Genomic DNA, 27031 nt, shown 5'->3' on the forward strand with positions numbered 1-27031 from the left:
TTTGAGGGGCTTTCTCAGCAAATATTTATGTATGAGATTCATTGTGATTAATTCAATTCATTAAGTGGTATACCATTTAATTCATTCAGTGAAACATTTTAATCGACTGACAGCCCTAGTCTGATGTGTCACTGTGTAAAGCGGTTAAGAGATAAAACACACACATCATACATCACTAACATACTTAATCAGTATGTTTGTCTTGTTTTCCAGTAAAAATATCAAAACATCATTAAAATAAGATACATTTACTTTATTAGTGAAACTAAATTGCATGAGATATTCAGACTTGTTTTCAAAGAATATATATCTTGAATTAAGATATATCGAATGAAACCCTATTGGCAAATTTTATTTTCTTGTTTTAAGCAACAGTCTAACACATGCACAAAATACAATAATTTAGGTATTTAAAAAAGTAATTTAGTAAATTATGTCAATTTAAGGTTTCAGTAATTTAATAAGACATATGCTTTACTATTTGCTATAATCAATATCAAAAATATCAAAACATCCATGATAAAACATATATATATATACTCTACTGAGATATTAAAGCTGGTTTTCAGCTAATATGAATTATCTTAAATGAAGTTTATTTTTCTTACCCAACTGACAAATAGCCTTTTTTTGTTTTAAGCAAATATCTAACCAAAAATAGAGGTAATTTAGTCAACTTTATGTTTACGTAAACTTTAAATAATCTTTCAGTTATTTAGTAAGGTGTGTGCTTAAAATGAAAACAACAATTTGGCAATTTAAGATAAATTCTATGAAAAGTAAATCTATCTTGTTTTAATGATGTTTACATATTTTTACTGGACAATAAGACAAAAACTCCTTTTTCCCATACAGAGATCTGATACATGGAAATATTTGAAATATGTGGTATTTAATAATATACGAAAGTTACACATGTACATATTTGTACATATATGCAATAATTACTACAAAAATATGCCAGTTTTCATTTATGTAACATATATTTTGGAATTTGAATATGTACATAAATGCTCAGAAATATGAGTATAACTTTTACATATGTTCATATATGGCCTTATCTCAGATTTGTGTATTTCTTGCAGTGTAAACAAAGCTGATGAAGTCTACAATGATTCACAATCTATTATGAATGTAATTACTATCACAGTCCACTTGACCAGCACCAGCCTTTCTTCAACCTATTTTACACACAAGTCTCGTCCACATATCATGTGAGTGTGATATTACCTGATAGGAGCAGTTGTCCTGATGCACCATCTCTTAATACATCCTACAGACGCACAGCAAGAACACTCGCAGACCGAGTCAGAACCAACCAAAGATCAGCTCAATCTGTCTCAGTATGACTCTCACAAGATGTCTCTTCCGTTGCATTTGATGATGTAAAGATCGGATCAGGGCGCTTGCAGGAACAGAGGGTGGGTCTGCTCGAGGAGAACTGAACACCCTCTCTCTCTGGGGTTTACTTACTGATGACCAATCAGAGCACAGCACAGGAGGGGCGGGGCAAATGAGTGACCTTTGAGAGTGAAGCGGGGGTGCAAATGTCCCACGGATTGAGGGATAAAGGAAACAGAGTGAAGAAAAGGAGTGGGTGGAGAGCCTTGTAAAGAAAAGGGCCTTTCTGAGCACATTCCTGCAGCTGAAGAATTCCTGAGCATGAGCAGAGACGATATGAGACGAGACGAGTGCACAGGAACTGAAATGCTTCTCTGTGAACCCTTCACACATCCAGAACAGAAGAACACATTTCAACAGACAAAGACAAACAACAAGTGGATAACACACATCCCGAGATCACTCTTCAGCCAGTGGTGAATCACACACATTTTTAGTCACACAGCGTGAAAGTTGGTCACATGTAAGAGAGATTTACTAGCACTGTAGAAAGTTGCCGCACAGAGTGAAAGATCAATCTTGAGATTTTACAAATCGAGGATCAGGATCAGTCTAATGAATTACCTTTCTAAAGGCATCATTCTAAACTAACGTATTAAAATGGATTCATTTAGTTTTGAGATGGCACAGTGAAATGTGAGACTGTAGAGGCATATGATGTTCTGTATATAATATTATGAGGCTTTCTCTTTCAGAAGTGCAGGATAAACAGGAGGGAGTTTAATCCATCTGTGCCATCTGGCCCTCAGTACCACAACTGACCCGCGCTTCACCAGATTAACTCTCTCCTCACTAACTGACCGACACATAACACCACATTCATATCAGACAGACACTCATTCTCATCTAAATGATGTGTCTGGTCTCTCACTCATGTGATTATAATCATTCTCTGGGAAAACTGTATTGTGTTCAAATGTTGTACAGTGTAGAATAAACCATGATCTGACATCAAAGAAAAGCAATCAAATACCTCTTTTGGTACTTTCCACAAATAGAGTGCCAAATCATAATGTGAAAGGTGCGCTTGACCTACAGAAAATGTTTGCAACCATGTTACCACAATTTGGATCAACACTAAATACAGGGTAATGAGTTATGTGACATATTTTATAGTAAAAAATATTTAATATAAATACATAAAAATATCAAAATGAAATAAAAAAAGGAAACAAATAAATAAAAATAAAATACGCCACAATGGGTTCCATAAATAAACCAATCATCCAATCATAAACTGCCTCAGTGATTAACTCATTAAATATTAATGCACTTTGTAGTCACAGAAAAAGACACCCACTGAGTTTAGTCTCGGCGCCTACAGTCAAGCGCACACTACACGACTCTCAGTCTTTTGTTTTCGGTCGTGGTTGTGTGCACTAGGTGTATCAGCTACAAGAGCATTCGTCTCCGACTGAAGCCCTGTTTACACCGGGTATTAAGATGCGTTTCGGTTGATCCAGTCATAAGCAGACCCGGTCGACTCTTTTGACCACTTGTGTTGTGATTTCAAGGGGAGTGTCTCTGATTTCAAGCATACATCATTCATTACATCAGTGTGTTATGGTGCAACAAATGCAAAATTGGTATAAATAGACAAAAAGTCCTTGAATGTGTGACAGCCATGTTATCTCCCCCTCGGTCCATAATCAGAGGCCCTAATAAAAAAGAAATATATATTATCATATACAACAAACAATTATGTATTTTAGCATATCTGCACTCAGCTTCTTTACATGTATGACGCTTATGAATGTAAGGAAACCAAGAGCTGCATGTGTGTCTGCATGTTGTTTCGTCATGTATGGTGACTGTGCTTTGCGATTATTTTAAATAAAAGTCCCCTAAAAATCCTCCCTTAAATATTCTGCATAAGAAAACGTAGTAGTGGCCATTTGCTAAAGTTTAAGTGTCATTTATTAGTTATCAGCTATCTATATAAAAGTAAATATAAATAGTTAATATAATAAATGGATCACAAACGTTGTAAACTATTTATTACAGTATATCAAAGGGGCACTTTTTAACTTTTTGTGCTGATTGTGCTGTAGGTCATGTACATATGTGCTTCAGTGTTATCAGTTTTCTTCTGAGATTTTTCTAGTAGGGCTGTCACGAGTATAAAATGTGGCTGACAATTAATTACATTTCACACAAATATTGAATGATTTCTCTGTATTAGGACTTGTCAAGCAGAAAATATTGCAATATGTCAAAATACTTTTTTGATCAACTTTAGCCTTGTTCATCTATAAGCCTACGTTTACACTGTTGTTTTGGATCCCAGCCAAACCGAATATTATATTATGCTAAAGTAATATCTGTCTATCCTAAATTCATCACTTTCACACATTATTTTAAGGCTCTCCGATTTAAACCACCAGTCCTTATTTTTCATGAAGGCAGACCTTTGAGATTCTGTGTAAAATATGTTTCTTCATTATATCATCTCCACAGAAACAGAGTAAGCGGGAGTCTCCTCCTCTGTGTTATTGCGTGTCTTTAACATTCTGCGCACTGTATGAACCCATGAATAAGAAAATGTACCATTATGCAAACGTTAAATTAAAATTGAAACCAGTCACTTGCAAAATCCTCGCTTATATATCTGCGTGAGTTTGGCACGAACATCCGCAGACGGCACGCAGCTCTCTTCAGGAGCTGCTCTAAATGTGCGGTCCGCCTCAGTGAGACCGTTGGAGTATCACATGATGCAATAACTCCGGTAAATGCAACACAAAAACGCAGCGGTCATGGAACTTCTAGATTTGCTTAAAATTCCGTCCCATGCTGGTGCTTATGTTGAGGGAGGGGGGCCTCCAGGAAGCTGGTGCCCCGGGGCCTCGCTTGATCATAACCCGTCCCTGACTGCATCATAATAAAGCGAGGAGGGTCAAAATGGCATTTTCTGTCTACGATTTTGGAGCAAAACTACAGGTCAAAAAATAACCTCAGAGTATTTATTTTATTTTACACAGAGGTCTATTACTAAAATCAGTTGCCTTCAGGACCTCTTACATTACATGCCAATGGTGTGAGTCCAAAAAGGACTGTCTTTACCTCCAGAAGTATTAAAAATATATTAATATCCTTTCAGATTCTGGTTCTAAACAAACTTTCCTTAGTTTCCTTTAAGGCCCTATATGGCAGAGGTGGGACCAAGTTATTGTTTCACAAGACGCAAATAATTCTCAAGTCCTCAACTTTAAGTGTCAAGTCTTAAACAAGCCATTAGTGCGCTAAGCACAAATTAGTGTCGGATTATTAATTACTATAGTAATTACACCCATAGAAATACATACGTAGATGCCTCATTTGGCTGGTTTGGACATGTCAACCGCGGCGCCGTCTTGGAATGGTTAACAAGGAGAGTGGTTTGAATGAAAGTGAATGGAGAAGAAGCCTCAGACTGCTGCATAAACTGCTTTTGAGTGGAAACCGTTTATCATTAAGGAATTGACTGACTGGGTGCTAATTTACAGTATGCTTGTTGTGATATATTCATTTCATACATACATCATTGCAGTTTGCTATGGGAAAACAAGACCTGTTTTAGAAGTGAAGTCAGGATTTTTTATATCTAAAATATTGCCCAATGTTTATGGAAAATCAGATAATTTGAAAGTTGCTGGAAAAGACAACAGACTTTTGTATACCATATCTGTCAATTTACATTCATGTGTTGATGGACGGCTCTTGACCTATCCAATATGGCGGATGCGCCAACGTATCGCAGTCCAGAGAAACAGCTGCTAGTAAGCTATCTATGTATAGATATCTGTGATTATATCTGTATATAATGATTATCTGTGATAGTATTAGCACATTTTAGCAGAATATGTGGACTTTTTAAATGACCTCTTACCCACCATAGACAAAATTTCCTACTTAAAGGAATAGTTCACCCAAAAATGAAAATTTCCAAGATGTATCTGAGTTTCTTTCTTCATCAAAACAGAATTTAAGACTTTTAGGATTTCATTTCAGGCTTCCTCCTTTAAACAATGCAAGTGAAATGTTTTTTGACGGTCCAGAATGCATATTTAGGGTGCAAAATAATCCACATGACTTTAGTCGACAAATAAAGTTTTTCTGAAGCCTAACGATTGATTATTTTTAGAAACAAAACAATACTTATATATTTGTTCTACAAATAATTAAATAACAAATAATTCTACGGAAGTGAACTACAAATGTTCACTTCCGTACATCTCTGTGATGCGTGCTCATGAGAGGGATAACGTAAGCTCGTTGGTAAGGTCACACGTGGAGGACAAGGCAGGAAGCGCGTCATTGTTTACAAGAGAAGGAGCACTGTACAAAAGTTTAATTGTCTTTGCTGTAGATTTGTATTTGTATAAGTGTATTGTTCAAAATGGTCCTTTGGCGTGTGTATCCTGGATGCTTCAACTTTCAGAAACCCCAAAGAAAATGCACGCCGGGAAAAATATGTACAGAAGAGAACATTTGTAGTTAAAAAGTATATAAGCATTGTTTTGTTTCAAAAAATAATCAATTGTTTGGAATTTTATTTGTCGACTAAAGTTGTGTGGATTATTTTGATGCACCCTAAATATGCATTTTGTACCATCAAAAAATGGAGTACATTCACTTGCATTGTTTAAAGGAGGAGGCCTGAAATGAAATCCTAAAAATCTTAAATTCTGTTTTGATGAAGAAAGAAACTCAAGATACATCTTGGATGGCCTGAGGGTGAGTAAATTCATTTCAAATATCATTTTTGGGTGAACTATTCCTTTAATTAAATTAATGATCTGAATTGATTTTGTCATGACTCCAATCTGACCATCTTAAATACGGCACAAATCGCATCCCGTGTTGATTCGTTACGGGATGCATAATTTCATCTTTAAATATGGGACAATCCCGCATTTTATGGGAAGGCTGGCAACCATTGGTCCACAGTGCATCTTTTAGATGGTTTCAGCAATAAGGCATGGAAAATAATTCACGATGTAGTAAAACTGTAGTTGCAGTGCACTGAGGTCTGTGGAACTAAGTAGCTAGCTAGCTAACCCAGCTAACATGATAAGTTAAATGCTACTGAACCATAGCTGACATGTAACAGTTTATAATCTCAACTTTCCTCTGTCTGTGGGTTTTCGGATGCCTCGCAATACTGGATGTTGTTGATGAAGCGTCTGTAATTTTTGAACCACAGGTTTTACATGTTGTAATCCTTTTGTTGCCTTCGATATTGTATACTTTATATCCAAATTAAATTACCTTTGGTCTCATTTTGGCTGTGTCATCCTTGAATGCGCAATCTTCAAACTTGGTCCTACTCTCGTGGAAGTTGATTGGTTGATTCTCTGATTGGTTGAATGTGGAGCGTGGAAATGCAGATTAATACAAAATCAACCAAATTGTTTATTGGAGAAATTAATAGTTGATTTGCTGCACATTTTTAAATGTACAACTCTGATCTTTGGTTTTAGAAGATATAAAGTCTTTCCAAGTCAGAGGGCTCAAGTCCAAGTCAAGTTGCAAGTCATTATTGTCAAAGTCTAAGTCAAGACGCAAGTCTTCTTTGATTAGGTAAAATCGCAAGTCATCAAATTTGTCACTCGAGTCCAAGTCAAATCCCAGAGGTATGATGGCTCCATCTGTAAATTGTTAAATTTTGCCCATATTCGATGGCCAAAAATCAAATGTGGATGACAAGGTATGAAGATAGCTTTTCTTGTCTAATAAAAAAAGGTCTGAAGTACAAATAATGTTGAAACTAGATATATCTTAAAACTTAAATGTACCATTATTTATTCACATTAAAAACAATAATGTGAAAATCTTGAATTTTGAGAGTCAGAAAATACACTGTTATTAAAAATAATCGACACATGTGGCTCTTCAGTTAGTGCAATAGCTATGTCTTGTTTTTGGATTTCAAAAATGCAAAAATCTGTAAAGCTCTGGAATGCACCAATCACCAAAGATGCTGAAACGCTATACTGTATTTGTATTGATTTTCGTATTATTCTTTTTCTGCCCTAAAAGTGTGTGGGCATCAGACTGAGACCATAATTCGTAGAGATCCTAAAATTGGTGGGATGGTCCCAAATCCCCCGTACTACTCAGACACACTCACACATCTATCTGACACTAGGTGGTGCTATTATTAGCACATTTATGTTTTCACTAATAACTCAACTTTATGGACTAGAATCAAAAATCTTTTCCTCTGAATCCTTCAATGCCCCCCAATGAAATTATCATATGGACTTCCATTTCCATGAAAAAATTTTCTCTCACTTTGATCATCTTTTTGGAATCAGGTGTGTTTGATTAGGGAGATATCCAAAATGTGTAGTGTTGACGGGCCTCCAGGAACAGGGTTGGGAACCACTGCTCTAGGTTCATGTATTCACATGTCAACTGAAAGGTCCTGTTTCATTCATTTATAAAGATCTGACTCAAATAAAGTTAAACATTGAGGTTGAGCACAGATGACATCATATCCTGTTTCCAGAGGAAGGTAGAGTTTTAATACTGAATTAGCCAATTAGATCATCCATACTGTATTCTGCTGTCTGTACATGAAACGATTGTCATGAGACATAAAGGAGGATCACGGCCTTTACAATGGGATTATCTCTCTCTCTGGATTATGTGCTTTTGGAGTTGTAATCTGGATTTTGGCAGGAAATGGCACATGTTGCGTGTGTGTTATGAAAGATCATTGCTTTATCTTTAAACACAAGAGCATGACATCATTATTTCTGATCACAGCGGTGATGTCAGTTTGTCTGCCACATTTATTGCTGTTTAAGTCTACTGAAATGCTAACCATTTTTATTCTCTCTATTCTCTTCTGTTGTTGTTGTTCTGTGTGTGATCCGCAGGGAAGTGCTGCTTATGGACGCGTGACATTTCCTCTGCGCTGCATCATGAATGTTTAACTACAGCAGCACAGCAGGATGCAAAAACAAAAGAGCTGGAAATAATGAGCAAACAGCACACTGTAAAAGCTGCTACTGCAGAGAGACACTTTAAACATGTGTGTGACGTCACACTCGACAGTTACAGACCTGCGTGTCCCCACTCACTGTGATTTGACATTTGAAAGCCACATTACTTGTGTACTTACAACAGCATTCTTCCACCTCCACGACACATGGGATCTGATCCAAAACCTACAGAGCTGCCTCCTGTCTTCTATAGCCATGTCAGAACTGAAATAGAGCCTCACATGAGAGCGATGTGAAACGCACAGACAAGAGACTCCACTCGCAATTGATTTCAATACAGGTGATGCAAGAGGAACTCTAATGTGTAGAAAATACACAACACACACATTTTGGGGAAAATAGATGGTTTTATATTATTTTGAAGAACTTTGTATCAATACTTTTTAGTATTGAATGAAATCAAAAATGTTCTAGCTTTTTCTTTTTTAAATGATTCATTTAAATGAGTCCTCAGTTTGAAAGCAGCAGGACAATTTAAACCACTAAATTATGAATGATAATAAAGAAAAACAACAGCACAATCTAAGTGTTAACTCGTAAGAGGTAGAATGTTGCAGTGTTGCTTTATACTATTAATATACTATAATATATATATATATATATATATATATAAGGGACTCTGTACAGTTACTGTTCTTCTAAAACATTATTTATGAAGGATATTTCAATAACGGTTACACTTAAACAAACCAGTGTTTATCAAACGGCACAGTTTAATCAGAATGATTGTGCTCTCTTTCTCTGTTGGGATGGGCTTGATCGCACACTCGCTCAGTAAAGTTGAACAGAAACTTACTTGTGGTAAAGACACATTGTTTTGTAAAATAGAAATATGCACCTGATTTTGATACTTTATAAAATACAGACAATAAAAGTAAAATGTAAGTGATCCAATGCATCAAACAGCACTCAGTCAACTTGCTCTTGTGCACAGGACAACTTGGGTCATATTTTGTTTCTGCTTCGGCTGTTTTCAACCATTTTTCAAATGAATAAAACCCCTAACCGTAATTTTCACTACTGTAAAGTGACATGACTGGTGGAGTTTCTCTATCCAATTAATTAATTATGAAATTTATAGGTGATTTTTTTTGCATTACTAATCATTATCGATTTTATTGATCAGTTGTTGCAGCGCTAATTATTACACTGGCTACCTGTTAGCTTCTGTATCAGGTTTAAAATACACCATTAACACTTGATCATTTAAATGTAGAATAATTGTTAACGCAGCAATGTGATGAGAGGTGCAAGACATTGAGAGTGTGCTGATTAAAAGCAGCAGTTTAATGAGCTTCAACAGCACACAACACACCAGTCTATGATGCTTTAGCAGGGTTCTCACTCTTTTCAAGGCACAATTTTCCAGGACATTATCAGGACATTTTATGTACCCATCGGGTGTAATATTTACACCCGTTTTTGAATTTTGGAGGTCATGATGTAATATCGTGGTTATTGGATGGTTATTTTTTCTGAATTTCATATTCAACAATTTAATACAATTTCATCAAATCAAAATGGTGTCTAATCAAATTAATCATTTGTATTAATTCAATAATTGCATTATTTTTATCAAATGAAATGCTTTTGTACAAAGTCCTTACAGCACAATCCAAAAAACTAGATATGTTTTTGTCAAATGAAGTGCTGCAAGAAAGAACATCAAAAATGTGAGATATTGCATTAATGCATTACTATTATTATTATTATTATACTATTACTACTGTTATTATTATTGCTCCAGTTTCCCCCACAAGTCCAAAAACATGCAGGTTAAGTGAACTGGCCCCCGTAGGTGTGAGTGAGAGTCCCCAAGCCACTGGGGGTTGCGTCAGGAAGGGCATCCGGCGTAAACCTGTGCCATGTCAAATATGCGGATTACGGATGGTCCGCTGTGGTAACCACTACTGGGAGCAGCCAAAAGAAGAAGAAGAAGATTACTATTATTATTATTACTACAGTAAGCATTAGTGTATGTGCTGCCTGTTTCACAGAGCACGCGTGATGATCATGAGGTAGTATTTTCAGTGTATGAACGGCTGACTTCACACATTCATTTTGAAGGGCGCAGCACATGCAGATTACACATTTATGGAATCGCAGCCTTTTGCGGTTTAATATTCACACTAGGACGTATCGCGATTTTAATTTGATTCATTTTGCTTTAAAAAATCATTTTCCTCCCAAATATATGAAATTGTGTGATATTTAGTGTTCTTATAGCTAATGTCATTTTTATAACTGGATTCAGTGATTTCGTCCATGTTTTCCCATCATGGAAATCAAAGGGCCCTAAATGTGGTAAATGGACTCGGATCGTTAAACAAATAAATAAAAATAAATGACATCCCGAGGTGTAAAGGCCACATCACCACTCTACCACCTCAGTGATCCGGCCGTTGTCATTGTCTGAAGTTTACAACTTAAATGTTTTTGTAGTTAACACAACAGCAATGTTGTCAGCAACTCTAACCTGTTATTCACAACACAAACACTGTCCATTTTTCAGTACATGATGATAGATTCATGTTAATTAAGCAGCATCACACACAACATGGTCACATATTTATCATTTACTTGATTACTTTCCTCCAACAAAAGGCACTTTCCATGAATAGTGTACAAAATTGGGTCTGAAACTTAAAAATATGAAGTCATTTTTGTCTTTCTTAGCACTTACCTCTAGAAACTGTTGAAGGTTAACCTCAGTCAAACTAAATATTAAATGAGCTGCTTTATTTTCTGTTCATTTCATTCGAGGTTTGACATTGTAACCCTGCTACCAAAATTTAGGAAAAAATACAGTGATTTGTGAGATTGTTATTTCTAGCAATAAACATCAACATTAAGTATAATTTTAAAATAATAATCATAATAAAAACCTATTCCAGAAGAGTTGCAGATTTAGCCGAAATTTGGGGCAAGATTGTTTCAACCAAATGTTGGTTACTGATTACTGATAAATGTTATTAACTGTAAATTAAATATATATATATATATATATATATATATATACTCACCGGTCACTTTATTCGGTACACCTGCACATCTACTTATTCATGTGATTATCTAATCAGCAGATCATGTGGCAGCAGTGCAGTGCATAAAATCATGCAGATACGGGTCAGGAGCTTCAGTTAATGTTCACATCAACCATCAGAATGGGGAAAAAAATGTGATCTCAATGATTCCGACCGTGGCATGATTGTTGGTGCCAGATGGGCTGGTTTGAGTATTTTGGGGATTTTCACACACAACAGTCTCTAGAATTTACTCTGAATGTTGCCAAAAACAAAAAACATCCGGTGAGCGGCAGTTCTGTGGATAGAAACGCCTTGTTGATGAGAGAGGTCAACAGAGAATGGCCAGACTGGTTTGAACGGACAAAGTCTACAGTAACTCAGATAACCACTCTGTACAATTGTGGTGAGAAGAATATCATCTCAGAATGCTATTATGAGATGTGGGTTGGCGCTGTTTTGTCAGCACGAGGGGGAACTACACAATATTAGACAGGTGCTTTTAATGTTGTGACTGATTGGTGTGTATATTTGTTTGATCACTTTTTCTTTCAATAACTTTGGTAACAGGGTTGAATGGATGAGTTTGATGAATGCACTAAAATTTGTGTTTAATTTGAGAATTGTTCACGCCTTGTTTTAAAGGAGGAATTACTGTATGTAACAGAGCTATGTACAAAATGACTCAGCTAAACATGGCATTTTTTGGTAATTAAAATGATTTAATAATACAAATATTTATGTGAAATGCAAAGTATAGTTCCAGAAGAAGCAAAAGTAGCAAACACAGACAATTTGAGAGATTAAAACAGTATACTGAAAATGTAAATATCTTCATCAAACTCTCTCATTCACGATAAATCCGTAGTTTTTGCCCTCTCTGTCTCTCTCACACACACTTTCAGAAATGTTTGTTCATCTTCAGGTGTTAATGAGCAGCTGATGACCGAGAGTCACAGTAGAAGATCTCATCACATGCTGTGTGTGATGTAGTATGTCGAGTGCTGGCGTGTTTTCATGGTGACTGTGTATTCGCAGGCTCTGAGTTTCCACAGCAAACACACCTCGCCCTGATGACATCATCATCACAGTGTGTGCTGCACACTCAGAGTCAGTGATGCTCAAGGGCGTTAACACAATCAACTTTAATAGTTTCAATGACATTTTACCTACAGCGCCACTGATCTGATGTTCGAACAACTACAAATCAAAATAAAAAACTAAACAGTCACGTCTTTACGTTGCTTTCAAATTTTGTGTCAAATTATCATTACAAATGCTAACAAAATAAAATAAAAAACAATGGTCCAACAAATAAGCTTCTTTGTCTTTAGGCAAATAAATAAATAAATAATAGTAATAATTTTATTATTATTATTATTATTGTTTTTTGTTGTTGTTCTTTGTTCTTTGGATTGTGGGGTGAAAAATGATAATGAATGAGTATGAACTCCATCGTGTGTGACCAAAGCAGACTTGTGCTTGACAGACCTAAGCCAATCAGATGAGTCTCAGCTAGAAACACATGAATAAACACACTAACGACACATCTGTTCACTAAACCCTCACAGAGACATCCCAGTACTCTAAACTACACTATACAGGACAGAAAAGTAAATAAATATCAGTACCCTGTAACACTTCACATACAACACCTCTCACATACAGAGACAGAGAGAATGTGTGAGGATTCACTGTCCAAACATCAGATGAGAGAACAGAGATGTAGAGAAGATGATGTTACCTGAGTGAGGTGTGACATGTGAACAGATGACTCCAGTGCTGATATCTCTCTCACACACACACACACACACACACACACACACACACACACTCCTGTACAGCTGATTCTTCAGCACACACTCAATCAAACTACAGATGTATAGTTTAACTGCTGATACATATGTGAGAGAGAGCACAGAGAAACATGCTGGAACCTGCAGTGAGTGTGTGTATACCGAGGGCATGTCCACACACACACACACACACACACACACACACACACACACACACTGGACTCGCTCTGTCTCTATGGGTACAGCCGAAAACAGGGAAAGGCTTCAATCTGTCAGTCCTGATGGCTTGTTTTTAGATTAGGAAAAACTACATGCGTGTTAAGTCAAAGGTCTGCTTCAGCACCTTTCACAACACAATAACTAAACCTGTCTGCATACCAACAGAAATTCCTACAAGACGTAGTATATCCGAAGAATATGCCGTCTGAGAAATTATGTAGCATACAGGCCTTCTTTTCTTTGTTTATGGACATGATGTAAACACAGAAGAACACATGATGGACGCCCACCAAAACAAACCCGACAGCTGTCAATGTAAATGAACTAGTGGTGTTTCGTTTCTAAGGCTACGTCTACATTAATCCTGATACATTTGAAAATGGCGTTTCCATTTCAAAACACTGTCCGTCCACAATAGCTTTTTCAAGTATTTTCATCCACACTGAAACGTCTGAAAACACTTACGTCCCTGTACTGCGCATGAGTAAAACGTAAGACGCTTTGACATGTGTCATTTCCATCAGGTGTTTATTTACTTTCCGCCTCTTTGAAACGTCGCGGCAATGTACAGTCTGAAACGCAACTGTCCTCGTGTTCCGCCACTGAACAACAATTGCGAGTAAACATCCCGTCTCCTTTGAAGAAATGTAAGCTGATGTACAAACTGACATTCCCTATCTGTCACTCACTTGACATTGTGTCGATGTAGTGACACTAGGGGTCACTCTTGGGAGCCCGAGACACCTCTGGTCTTTGATAAAAGGCCAATGAAAATTGGCGAGTGGTATTTGCATGCCACTCCCATGGACATACGGGTATAAAAGGAGCTGGTATGCAACCACTCATTCAGATTTTCTCTTCGGAGCCGAACGGTCATACTCACTGAGCTGAATACTACTGTTCATTCACCTCTGCTGGATCTGACGGCGCATTTCAGCGGCTTCTCCCTCCTCTGCACTGTTGCACTGCAGAGAATGCCCCTGGGCACTTCGGCAGAAATAAAAGAGTATATTTCTCTAAAAGAGCAGCACACACGGAACGTCTTTTTAAAGATGCTTTTCCGATTGTGTGTTATTCCTGGTTGCGCTCCTTATCTCTCGCCTTCTGACGGTCACGATCACTGTCTTTCGTGTCTGGGCACTGCTCACGCAGAGACAGCGTTCGTGAATGGTCATTGTCTCATTGCGAGAATATGTCCATGGCAACGTTGCCGTTGCGGCTCGCCTTCGTAAGAAAGCAAGCTACCCCAGAGGCTCCCGCCTCGGTCCTTTTACCCACGGGTATGAGGCCAGCGCGGCTAGCACTGGGGGCGATTTGGGGACCCCAATGGGACCGCCTCCGCCGGGTATCCCCCCGCGGACCTCCCATTCCCCAGCATGCTCATCTGCCCCGATCGGGCTTCCGGATGTGTCCGCTGGCTCATCTCACAGCGAGTTCGACCTATTATTCGGAACCCGTGAAAGTGATGAGCTCTCAAGCGCAGCATCGGAGAGCGGGCTCGTCCAGTCAGAAGCCTCAGCTGGGCTCCTCCCTGAACCCTTGCGGCTCGGTGATTGGTTCCTGGGCTCGCGGCACTGCTCAAAGCCACACCCCGCCCCCGTTCCTTTCTTCCCAGAAGTGCATGAAGAGCTGACAAGGTCACGGGAGGCACTTTTTACTGCCCGGTCCCGATCTTTTCAGCTTCCCCGCCCTCACTACCCTCGATGGTGGGCCGGCCAAGGGCTATTCGGCAATCCCCCGGTGGATAAAGCGCTCGCGGTGCACATATGCCCGCAGAGCGCCGCCACCTTGCGCGGGTGCCCAAAGCCCCCATCCAAGGCCTGTAGGTTTACGTCGTCTCTGACGGCCAAGGCCTACGGTGCCGCTGGACAAGCCACCTCCGCCCTGCACGCCATGGCTCTCCTGCAAATCAACCCCGGGATTGATGCAGGAACTGCGCTCGGCGACCGATCTCGCTCTCCGAGTGACGGAGGTCACGGCGCAGTCTCTCGGGCGGACGATGGCCACACTAGTGGTCCAGGAGCGCCACTTTTGGCTCAACCTGGTCGAGATGGGTGAGGCCGACAAGACACGATTCCTTGCTGCCCCCATTTCCCAGGCGGGCCTATTCGGCGACACCGTTGAGGACTTTGCCAGGCAGTTTTCAATGGTAGAGCAGTAGATGGATGCTAGCCGGCATATCCTGTCTCGGCGCGGCTCAAGATCCCGCACCCCGTCTACTCATCGCCAAGGGCGTCCCTCTGCGGTGACTGCACTGGCTCCACCACAGCCCGCCCCTTCGGTCCGGCCCCTGTGTGGAGCCCACAGCAGGGAGCAGACACCACCCGTCTCACGGCTGCCCAGAACCCATGAAAGGCTTCAAAGCACCCTTGAGATGGGCGACCCAGGGACAACGAAACCCGCTGCTCTGGAGCTGGTAAGCAGATCGCCATCTTTTTGTTACCTTTTGCATTTAATTGCGCTGCATGCCCAAGTGGCTGCAGTACTCAAGAGCTCAGCAAGAGCGGTTTCCTTGTTCCCTGGGTCACATATCCGGTGTGCACGTCTGTCATCACGACCACCGTCCACCACTCTATTTGGCAGGTTTGGCGCTGAGCGCCCAGGTGTGGCACAAATCCGCCCCCGATGTGACAGTCTTCACGGGTCATGAGGACAGGCCTCTTCCTCCCCTGTCCCAGGCTGTTCCGGGGGTGGTCACAAGGAGCCAGGTAAGTGCTTCGATGTCCTTAGACTCAGCACGGCCACGACATGGTGTGGCACCTCGAGCTCCGCCCCACCGTGAGGCCCCACCTGCCGGTATGTCCGATGACGTTGTCCCTTTGGTCCCCCTTGCGCGGAACTTGGACACATGCCTTGCGCTTTCCAATCTGTCGTGAGGGCTGGTCCGGATCGTCCGACTCGGCTGCACGATTCATTTCGCCGGGTGTCCGCCCAGGTTCAGCGGTGTCCACTTCACCTTGGTGAAGGACGAAAATGCTGCTACCTTGCGCGGAGATCGCTACCCTCCTACAGAAGGGCGCGATAGAACCTGTCCCTCCAGCCAAGATGAAGTAGGGGTTTTTCAACCCCTACTTCATCATACCGAAAAAAGGCGGTGGGTTGCGGCCAATCTTGGACCTGTGAGTACTGAACTAGGCTTTACACAGATTCCCGTTCAAGATGCTGACGCAAAAACGCATTCTGGCGAGCGTCTGGCATCAAGATTGGTTCGCGGCGGTAGACCTGAAGGATGCGTACTTCCACGTCTCGATCATTCCTCGACAGAGACCCTTCCTGCGGTTTGCGTCTGAGAGTCAGGCGTATCAGTACAAAGTCCTCCCTTTCGGCCTGTCCCTGTCTCCTCGCGTATTTACGAAGGTCGCAGAGGCTGCCCTTGCCCCGTTAAGGGAGGTGGGCATTCGCGTTCTCAACTATCTTGACGATTGGCTAATCCTAGCTCATTCTCGAGACATGTTGTGCGCACACAGGGACCTGGTGCTCTCACACCTCAGCCGACTAGGGCTTCGGGTCAACTAGGAAAAGAGCAAGCTCCTCCAGGTTCAGAGCATCTCTTTTCTCAGTTTGGAGTTGGACTCAGTCTCCTTGACAGCGCGCCTTACGAGCGAGCATGCCCAGTCGGTGCTGGCCCGTTTGAAGCGGTTCCACTGAAACTTTTTCAGAGGTTCCTGGGACATATGGCATCCTCAGCGGTGGCCACCCCGCTCGGGTTGATGCATATGAGGCCGTTTCAGCATTGGCTCCAGACTCAAGTCCCGAGATGGGCATGGCGCCATGGGACACGTCACGTGGTCATCACGCCGGTCTGTCACCGTCTTTTCAGCCCTTGGACTGACCTCTCGTTTCTACGGGCAGGTGTTCCTCTAGAACTGGTCTCCACGTGCATCATGGTCACGACAGACGCCTCCAAAACGGGCTGGGGCACTGTTTGCAATGGGCACGCAGCCGCCGGCCTCTGGACGGGTCCGCGACTGCATTGGCACATCAACTGCCTCGAGTTGTTGGCAACTCTGCTTGCCCTGCAGAGGTTTCGGCCATTGATCCAGGGCAAGCACGTGGTAGTTCAGACAGACAACACAACAATGGTAGCATATGTCAACCACCAAGGTGGTTTGCGCTCTCGTTGGATGTCACAACTCGCTAGCCGTCTCCTACTCTGGAGTCAGCAGCACTTCAAGTCGCTGCAAGCCACTCACATCCCGGGCAACCTCAACACTACAACTACGGACGCGCTGTCACGACAGGTTACCCTCAGGGGAGAGAGGAGACTCCACCCTCAGGTGGTCCAGCTGATTTGGAGTCGATTTGACAGGTACAGGTGCACCTGTTCGCCTCCCAAGAATCCTCCCCACTGCCCGCTCTGATATGCCCTGACCGAGGCCCCTCTCGGCATAGATGCGCTGGCACACAGCTGGCCCCCTGGCATGCGCAAATATGCGTTTCACCCAGTGAGCCTGCTTGCACAGACCCTGTGCAAAATCAGGGAGGACAAGGAGCAGGTCATCCTGGTAGCACCCTACTGGTCCGCCCAGACGTGGTGCTCGGACCTCACGCTCCTCGTGACAGCTCCCCCCTGGCGAATTCCCCTGAGGAAGGACCTTCTTTCTCAGGGACGGGGCACCATCTGGCACCCGCGCCCAGACCTCTGGAATCTCCATGTCTTTCCCCTGCGGTGGTAGACACAATCACTCAGGCTAGGGCCCCCTCTACGAGGTGCCTGTATGCCTTTAAGTGGCGTCTGTTCGCCAAGTGGTGTTCTTCCCATCGGGAAGACCCCCAGAGATGCGCAGTCGGATCAGTGCTTTCCTTCCTGCAGAAGAGGTTGGAAGGGAGGCTGTCCCCTTCCACCTTGAAGGTGTACGTTGCCGCCATAGCAGCACACCACGATGCAGTCGACGGTAAGTCCTTAGGGAAGCACGACCTGATCATCAGGTTCCTAAGAGGCGCCAGGAGGCTGAATCCCTCCAGACCGCGCCTCGTTCCCTCATCGGACCTCTGTAGTTCTTCAGGGTCTACAGAGAGCCCCCTTTGAGCCTTTGCAGTCAGCCGAGCTTAAGGCACTCTCCTTGAAGACTGCCCTCCTGAATGCGCTCACTTCCATCAAGAGGGTAGGTGACCTGCAAGCGTTCTCTGTCAGTGAAACGTGCCTGGAGTTCGGTCCAGGTTACTCTCACGTGATCCTGAGACCCTGACCGGGCTATGTGCCCAAGTAAACTTATTAGTGTGGACAAGGCCTAAATTAATCTATATTTTTGAGCAAATCTTTAGAGTAAACAAATCTTTTAAGTGAATGAACCATTCTTGTTCAGTGGTGAACAACTCAATCCAGTTGATTCAGTGACTGAACAGACTGATCGCACAAGCTGTCCGAAATTGTGTGGATTACTTTTATGCTGTCTAAATTTGACTTTTGGACCGTCAAACAGACAGCAGCCGATTACTTTCATTGTATGGACATACAGAGCTGAAGTGTGCTTATAAAAACCTTCACTTCGGTTCTGCTGAAGAAGGAAAGTCATACACATCTGGGTGACATAAAGGTGAGTCAATCATGAAAGGATTTCTTTATTTTGGGGTGAACTAATCCTTTAACTCAGAAGGCTGTGCACAGTGGAAATTATTCAAATATTCAGTTATCACATGTTCGTATTCATCTAATAATCAATGGATGTTGCTATTAATAACTTTAGTACTGTATTACAGTCGCACGAGGGCGCTATATGAACATGTCATCTCTTCTCGGCGCTCAAAAATGCTGCCGAGTTTGGATGGGAGTACAATAATGTACACTTGTACAAATGTTTTTATTCTTGTTGGCAGATTTTAGCAGTTTTAATATTTTAATAATAATGAAAATATATATTAACAGATTGAACATGACAAACAGAATGAAGATTTTCGTATATACCACTATAAGAATAACAAGTATTAAATAAAAGTACATATGTAAGTTGTTTCTGTGTCATCTCAGCACTCTTTCTCTGACGCTCCATGTATACATCAACATCCAAATTCACTCACTCATTCATTCACTCACTCATTCATTCACTCTTTGCCAGATACAGTGCACTCAAAGACATCCACTATATGGGAAATAGTGAATGAGTGAATGAGAGAACAAGTAAGTGATTTAGGACACAGCTGCTGTAAAATCCAAAACAGCAGGTTGACTTTTCTGTAGTTAAAATCGGTCTGTGTTTACCGAAATGCAAAACACTGCCCCCAGTGGCCAAAGCTGTAAGTGTTGGACATATGGGCACATATGAGCTATGTCCACAGAGGGGCGCCAAAAGTGAGTTGTTTTCAGCAATACAGACTGTAATTCAATGAAGAGGAGTGCATATTTTATAAACTGTACCTCCCAACCCTAACCCGAATCTAAACCTAACTATCAGTGCAGTAAAAAGTAATATTAGAGTGAAAATTACAACCTCTGAATCATGCTCGTCACTCAGTTTCTATCCAGGATCTGAACCCGGGTCTGAGTTCTGGTTTCACTGCCCTTCTGCTTTGATTATTTCTCTGTTTTGATTCATTCATAACATGCACACCAATATGCCGATTACTCCCAAAAATCAGCTTATTTAAAAAATCTGACAAGGTAAGAAATTCCTGTTTACATGACATTTGAAATAATCGCGTTATTCTCTACTTCTGATGTCATACCGTGAAGAAGCATGCGCTCAACATGTGTGCACATTGGATGAGCCGGTAAGAACACTGGGTAAGATGTTTACATGCATGTAAACATGCTCACTAATTATTGTCTTTAGATCTTGTTTAATTAGTCTAGTTTTCCGCTTCAAGTATTGAATGTTTTGTGCGTGTGAATTTTTTTTATACAGATCGTTTTCTTTGGTCTTTTTAATGTCTTGTTACATTTTGATTCATGGTTCCTTTGTTACTTTCGCATTTGTGTAAATAAACTGCACATGGGTTCTTCTACTTCCTTACATCTGACACTCATGTTACAAAAATTCATATACTGTTTATATGCTTGTGTGTTGTTGAAAGATGTAAGCTTATGAAATGTTTTGGATAAGTTTATGATATAAAGTATTTCACTGTTTTCATGTTGAAGCTTGAATGTCACACACATGTGCAGTTAAATACAATCTCAGAAGTTCAGAGACACATTTCTGTTATTAGTAAAAATACGTAGTATGTTATTGACTGTGCTGCATGTGTGTACGTTATCTTCACTCCTGAAATGAGCCGTGAGAGCAGGTGACCACAGACAGACCCCCGACTGCATTCCTCACATTCTCTCAGACAGATAACACAAACAAACACACACTCACTCACACACACAAACTCACTCACACTACACACACAAACAACACACATTGCTAATTCAAGACAAATTGATCATCAAACAACTTAGTCATGACAAGCCAGACATAAAAAAAATAGTTTGGCAATAAAAGATAAGGGTAGGTGATAAGACACTGTATATTTTGTATGATGACAAATTGTATGTCAAAAAAGCCTTAGCCCTTGAAACGTTCTGTTTAAATGTACAGTGATTTAAAACATTATTATCATTATAAAACATTTCGTTTTTTAGTACTGTTGAAACGTGTAAATGTCATGTAGATTGTTCTGTTTCTCTCTCCTTCATGGGGTTCTTCAACAACACTTAACATTATAAAATAACTTTTGATTTAGATTTTGATCTCAACATTTTAAACTAAAGCGATCTTCTTTAGAATATTATGTTCTAGTGCTGTCTTGTGGTGGAATAATGCAAGGACATCACATATTGTGTCAGCGTGTTTGTGTTTGAATAATGATTTGAACGAGTTAAATAGTGTAAAAAAAGAGCAAGATCTGCCTATATCTCTGGTCACGAGCCGTACTGCTCTATATGATTCAAACACTCTCAAACGAGATTCAGTGTGTTCAGTTTTTGTGTGATGACCTGCTCATATGATTGAACACACACAGAACTGATCATGCAGGATTCCACCAATAAACAATCCATATGATGTGTGTGTAAAACTCAAAGAACTCCATCAATAAAGTGTGTGTGTGTGTGTGTGTGAGTGTGAGTGTGTGAGTGTGTGTGTGTCTGTGTCTGTGTGTGTGTGTGTGTCTGTGTGTGAGTGTGTGTATGTCTGTGTGTGAGTGTGTGTGTGTCTGTGTGTGTGTGTGTGTGTGTGAGTGAGTGTGTGTGTGTGTGTGTGTGTGTGTGAGTGTGTGTGTGTCTGTGTTTGTGTGTGAGTGTGTGAGTGTGTGTGTGTGTGTATGTCTGTGTGTGAGTGTGTGTGTGTGTGTGTGTGTGTGTGTGTGTGTGTGTGAGTGTGTGTGTGTGTCTGTGTTTGTGTGTGAGTGTGAGTGTGTGTGTGTGTGTGTCTGTGTTTGTGTGTGAGTGTGTGTGTGTGAGTGTGAGTGTGTGTGTGTGTGTGTGTGTGTGTGTGAGTGTGTGTGTGTGAGTGTGAGTGTGTGTGTGTGTGTGTGTATGTCTGTGTTTGTGTGTGAGTGTGTGTGTGTGTGTGTGTGTGAGTGTGAGTGTGTGTGTGTGTGTGTGTGAGAAGCAGCACAGTCAGCTGTTAAATACTGCAACAGTGCCATCTGCTGACAACACACAATCAACCTGTCCCAGCAACAGCAGTCTAAATAGCTATTCGCCTGCACGGCTTCAGTGACATCATCCAAAATGGACAGTTGTTTCAAAGGCAGAGCAAGTGATGACATTCTGATGAAAGATAAAAAAACTATATATATTCTTTAGAATAACGTGCACTGATGAATCATTCACAATGTATTATAATAAATAGAGTCTGTTTTGATTCCATAACCTCTCTGTCTAGGGATTAGTTATATAAAAGACAGTGTCTTAACCAAGACACTAAACCATAAATAGCACATGACCTTCTGCCTGTGTTTGAACCCTCATCCTTTACGTTACCAGTGCAGATCTTACACCACTACACCACAGCACTGGCCCTGTGCACATCAATCATACTGTATATTACACATGCTCATCTCAGCACACACAACACACATTGATCTGCAGTGTGCGGAAATGATCATATCACTCATGTAAGATAATGGAGATTTGACAGTGAATCAACGCACACAAACATTCACACAACAGTGTGACTCAGTGAGGTGTTCATCAAACTTGCATCTTTTGCAATAGCGTCACTTTTAATTCTTCAGAGGTGAATGATTGTTTAATAGAGTGTGCTACTTACAGTACATATCTCCAATACTTTGTGGTAGGTTAAATTGTGACATACTATATTTACCCACTAAAAATACAACTTTAAAATGGGTAATTTAGTGGTAACATTTCACCACTAAATATTTTATTTATATTTTATTTATTTTATTTTATTTATATTTTATGCACTTACTTAATATTCAACTATATATATTTTTTTGTTCTTTTTTTTATTTTTTATTATTAATACATGTTCCTCATTTGTAAGTCACTTTGGACAAAAGTGTCGCTAAATGTAAATGAAAATAATTATTTTTGGGACCATTAAGATTTTTTGCATTGTGACATTATTTTCATGACAAGTAAATGCATTTTACACACCAAATAAATAAAATTAAAAAAAATGTAATACAATGTGAAAAAAAATATATATTTAATTAAATTGTAAAATACAGTAGCAAGAAAAAGTATGTGAACCCTTTGGAATTAGCTGGTTTTCTGCATTAATTGGTCATAAAATGTGATCACCTTCATCAAAGTCACAAGTGTAGACAAACACAATGTGCTTAAACTAACAACACACAAACAGTTATAATCTTTCATGTCTTTATTGAACACATCCCATTAAACATTCACAGTGCTGTGGAAAATGTAAGTGAACCCCTAGGCTAATGACATCAACAAAAGCTAACTAGAGTCAGGAGTTGGCAAACCTGGCATCCAATAAATAAAGCGAGATTAGAGGTGTGGGTTAGAGGTACTCTGACTTATAAAAAGCACTCAAACATTTTGAGTTTGCTTTTCATAAGAAGCATCTGCTGATGTGGACCATGCCTCACAAAAAACAGATCGCAGAAGAATTGTTGCTTTGCATAAAGCTGGAAAGGGTTTCAAAGTTATCTGGAAGAGCTTAGATATTCATCTGTCCACAGTTAGACAAACTGTCTATAAATGGAGATGATTTAGTACTGTGGGTACTCTCACTAGAAGTGGCCGTCCAGCCAAGATGACTCAAAGGACACACCACAGAATGATCAATGAGGTAAAAAATAACCCTAGAGTTACAGATAAAGACTTGAAGGAATCATTGGAACTGGTTAACATCTCTGTTCATGAGTTTACTATACAGAAAACATTAAACAGGCATAGTGTTCATGGCAGGACATCATGAAGGAAGCCGCAGCTTTCCAACAAAAACTTTGCTGCGCACCTGAAGTTTTCCAAAGACCACCTTGACACTCCACAACGCTACTGGAAAAATGTTTTTTGACTGATGAAACTAAGGTTGAATTGTTTGGGAAGAACAGTCAGCACTATGTATGGTGTAAAAAGGGCACCACATACCAACATGAAATCATCATCCCGACGGTGAAATACGGTGGAGGGAGTATCATGATTTGCCTGGGCCGTTTGCATCATCAAAGGAAAAATGAATTCCCAAATTTATCAAGATATCCTACAGGATAATATAAGGGCGGCTGTGAAGTTGGGTGATGCAGCAGGACACTGACCCAAGACACCGAAGTAAATCCACCAGACATCCTAAGAATATGTCTGAGCTGAAAAAGTTCTGTAAGGAAGAATGGTCTAAAATTCTGAATGTTGTGCAGGTCTAATCCGCAGATACCGGAAACACTCGGTTGAGGTTATTGCTGCCAAAGGAAGATCGACCAGTTATTAAATCCAAGGGTTCACTTAATTTTTCCACAGCACTGTGAATGTTTAATGGGATGTGTTCGATAAAGACAGGAAAGATTATAACTGTTTGTGTGTTGTTAGTTTAAGCACATTGTGTTTGTCTACACTTGTGACTTTGATGAAGATGAGATCACATTTTATGACCAATTAATGCAGAAAATCAGCTAATTCCAAAGGGTTCACATACTTTTTCTTGCCACTGCATTTATACATCATGGTAGTATTTGTTGTACAGTCCTTCATATATGCTGATTTAAATAAATAATAATAAAAAACATTGTATTATACTGTAGTATTTTTAGTAAAACAATAAGGTTCCATTTGTTAATGTGTTAATGCATTAAGTGTCATGAACTAAAAGTAAAACAAATATATTTTTACAGCATTTGTTCATCTTGGTTATTGTTAATTTATGAAAACAGACATTTTCATTGTTAGTAACTAATGTTAACATATAGCCTACAACTTTATGTATTAGTACAATATGTTGAAATGAACATGTACAAAAATGAATGTGTGCTGAAAAAGTATTGTTCATTATTTCATGTTAACTAATGCAGTTAACTGATGTTAACAAATACACCCTTATTGCAAGCGTTACTATTTTTTACTGTAATACAGTAAAGATGACAATTACAGCCCTGAGAATTTAATGAGAAACATCATTGTGAATAATGATAATTACAAAAAACAAAAATCCAAAGTAAAACATTTGGGCCCATTAAAGTCATGAAAATAACGCTACAATTCAAAATATCTTCAATAGGCTTGAATGTTTATGCATGGTATAAATTCTTATTTTCTCTCTTTTGATTTTGGGGAGAAATGTTCAGCGAAATTCACCCAAATTATCAATATAAAAATCATTGAAATCATTTAAAGTGTATCATTTCTGTGGCATCAGCATCATCAAACAGAATTGCAAGCGGAACCCCACCCCTCTCTGCTACTGGTCACACAAACAGGAAGTCCTGCCCCAAACTCACACTATTGGTTGAGTCAAAAGTAGACATGTCAGGACACTCAAACAAGCAGAGCAATGTTTTGATAACTAATAATGACTCATTAAACATTAAACTGAGATGCAAAAAAGTATAAATCCCAAAGCATACTTGAATTGATGTTTGATGTCTTTCCAGCCAGTCATGTAAATTTGACATTCTCTCTCTAACAGCCATTAAGAATGAATATGGACTCACGTTGGTGGAGTTGGTGCGGTTCAGGCCTTGATTGTGGTTCTGTTGTTCTCTAAACTGCAGACCCGCCAGATGCCTCTCCAGAGCCGCCCAGTCCATGGCAGGAAACTGGCTCTCCTCCACACATTCTTCTCTGTATCCTCCTCCTGCTTCAACTCGTTCCCCTGTCGTCACTGCGCTCCTCTGGCTGGATCTGCCCAGAGTCTGACCCTCACTGGGCGATGGGGCACGGGCACAGGGCACGATCAAGTTCCCGTTCTGCTTCATTTCTTCGGGCGGAGCAGCGGGCTTCTTGATGTTCTGGAACTCCTCGGCCAGACTGCGGCTGTTGATGGACTCATGGATCACTCCGGTGTGGCAGAAGTCCTCCAGCTGCTGGTTATTGGCATAGTTTCCATCATACTTGCGCTCCCAGTCCACCAGCACACTCTTCTTGTATTGCTGGTAGTCCTCGTCTTCCTCGTAGTCCTCGAGTCTGGCCAGCTCCAGACTGGGAGAAGACTTGTACTCAGAACATGGCGTCACCTTGTTAGAGTTGGACTCTGAACTGGAGCGACTGGAGAGATCGCTGCCCAGGTCCATGCCATCCTCCCGGTAATCCTGCGAGACACAGAAGAGACTTACTTTCAACAACAAAAATCAAAAGACACAAATATGAAATTATCAGCCTGGTCTCAGAGAATCACCTATATTTTTGCAAAATGACTTTAATGTGGCTCGTTTCCTGGTGAAATGCACACTATAGTCACTACAACAACAATAACTTTTATTGACTTTCACACACATCACGAGTAAAACGGCAGATTATCAGTACATAAACACTTACTTTACGTTCTGTTCCACACATGATGCTATCTTATGACATCTAAACACTTTTACTATAGCACATGACTCATTTTAATGTTTGCATGACATAATCATCTACATTTACAAGCTTGTTTGAGTGTGATCAGATTGTGCAGTATCTCGACTGATAGAGCGTTGTGATGTAAAGGAGCAGGATACGAGTCCTGAAGAACACGATTCCACACCTGAACCCAAAGTGTCACAGAAACACCACAAAATGACACGGTTGTGTTTCTCACATTTGCTTTTCTGACGCAATCGGTTAGGTTTAGGTTTAGGGTTCATGGTAGGGAGGTCGGTTTTGTTGATTGAACATTAATCTTATAAACCTCAACTGTTTGAAAGAACATTTAACTCACTTTTAGCGCCACACAGTGGACATTTCACCTCAGAACTTCTGCGATACGTGTCATGAGCTGCAAAACGTCATTTTGCAGAACTGTCGCCACAGTCACGTCATTTTCATGAGGTCAGGCTGGAAATTATATTTTGCAATTTGCATAAAGAAAATTAAGCCTGTTTTTAGGACCATCAAGGTTGTTGTTTTGTTGTTGTTTTTTACAATATTTTTGGCACATTTTAACCAATTTACCCAAATTTACTAATTGCAAGTACCATGTGAAAATGTGCACGGATTTAATTTTCATGAAGATAATGTTATAGTATACAAATCTTAATGGTATGAGAGTAGGCTTTA

General features: G+C 40.4%; 2 protein-coding genes across 4 annotated transcripts in view; both read right to left on the reverse strand.

The window, feature by feature from the left end:
• Positions 1 to 27031, reverse strand: part of si:dkey-77f5.3 (uncharacterized protein LOC326903 homolog) — a 341053-nt gene that overhangs the window by 94879 nt on the left and 219143 nt on the right. The window lies entirely within an intron of this gene.
• schip1 (schwannomin interacting protein 1) overlaps positions 1 to 27031 on the reverse strand; it is a 75187-nt gene that overhangs the window by 45696 nt on the left and 2460 nt on the right. Inside the window, exon 2 of one of the 2 annotated variants that reach the window (XM_051665203.1) lies at positions 25492 to 26088. In XM_051665203.1, the coding sequence (XP_051521163.1) occupies positions 25492 to 26088 (597 nt within the window). Of the gene's footprint in view, positions 1 to 1230; positions 1405 to 25491; positions 26089 to 27031 lie in introns of those variants that run through there. The other variant, XM_051665204.1, reaches the window with a different exon arrangement.

Source organism: Myxocyprinus asiaticus, chromosome 31, assembly GCF_019703515.2.
Source record: "Myxocyprinus asiaticus isolate MX2 ecotype Aquarium Trade chromosome 31, UBuf_Myxa_2, whole genome shotgun sequence".
In the NCBI taxonomy this organism is placed as follows: Eukaryota; Metazoa; Chordata; class Actinopteri; order Cypriniformes; family Catostomidae; genus Myxocyprinus; species Myxocyprinus asiaticus.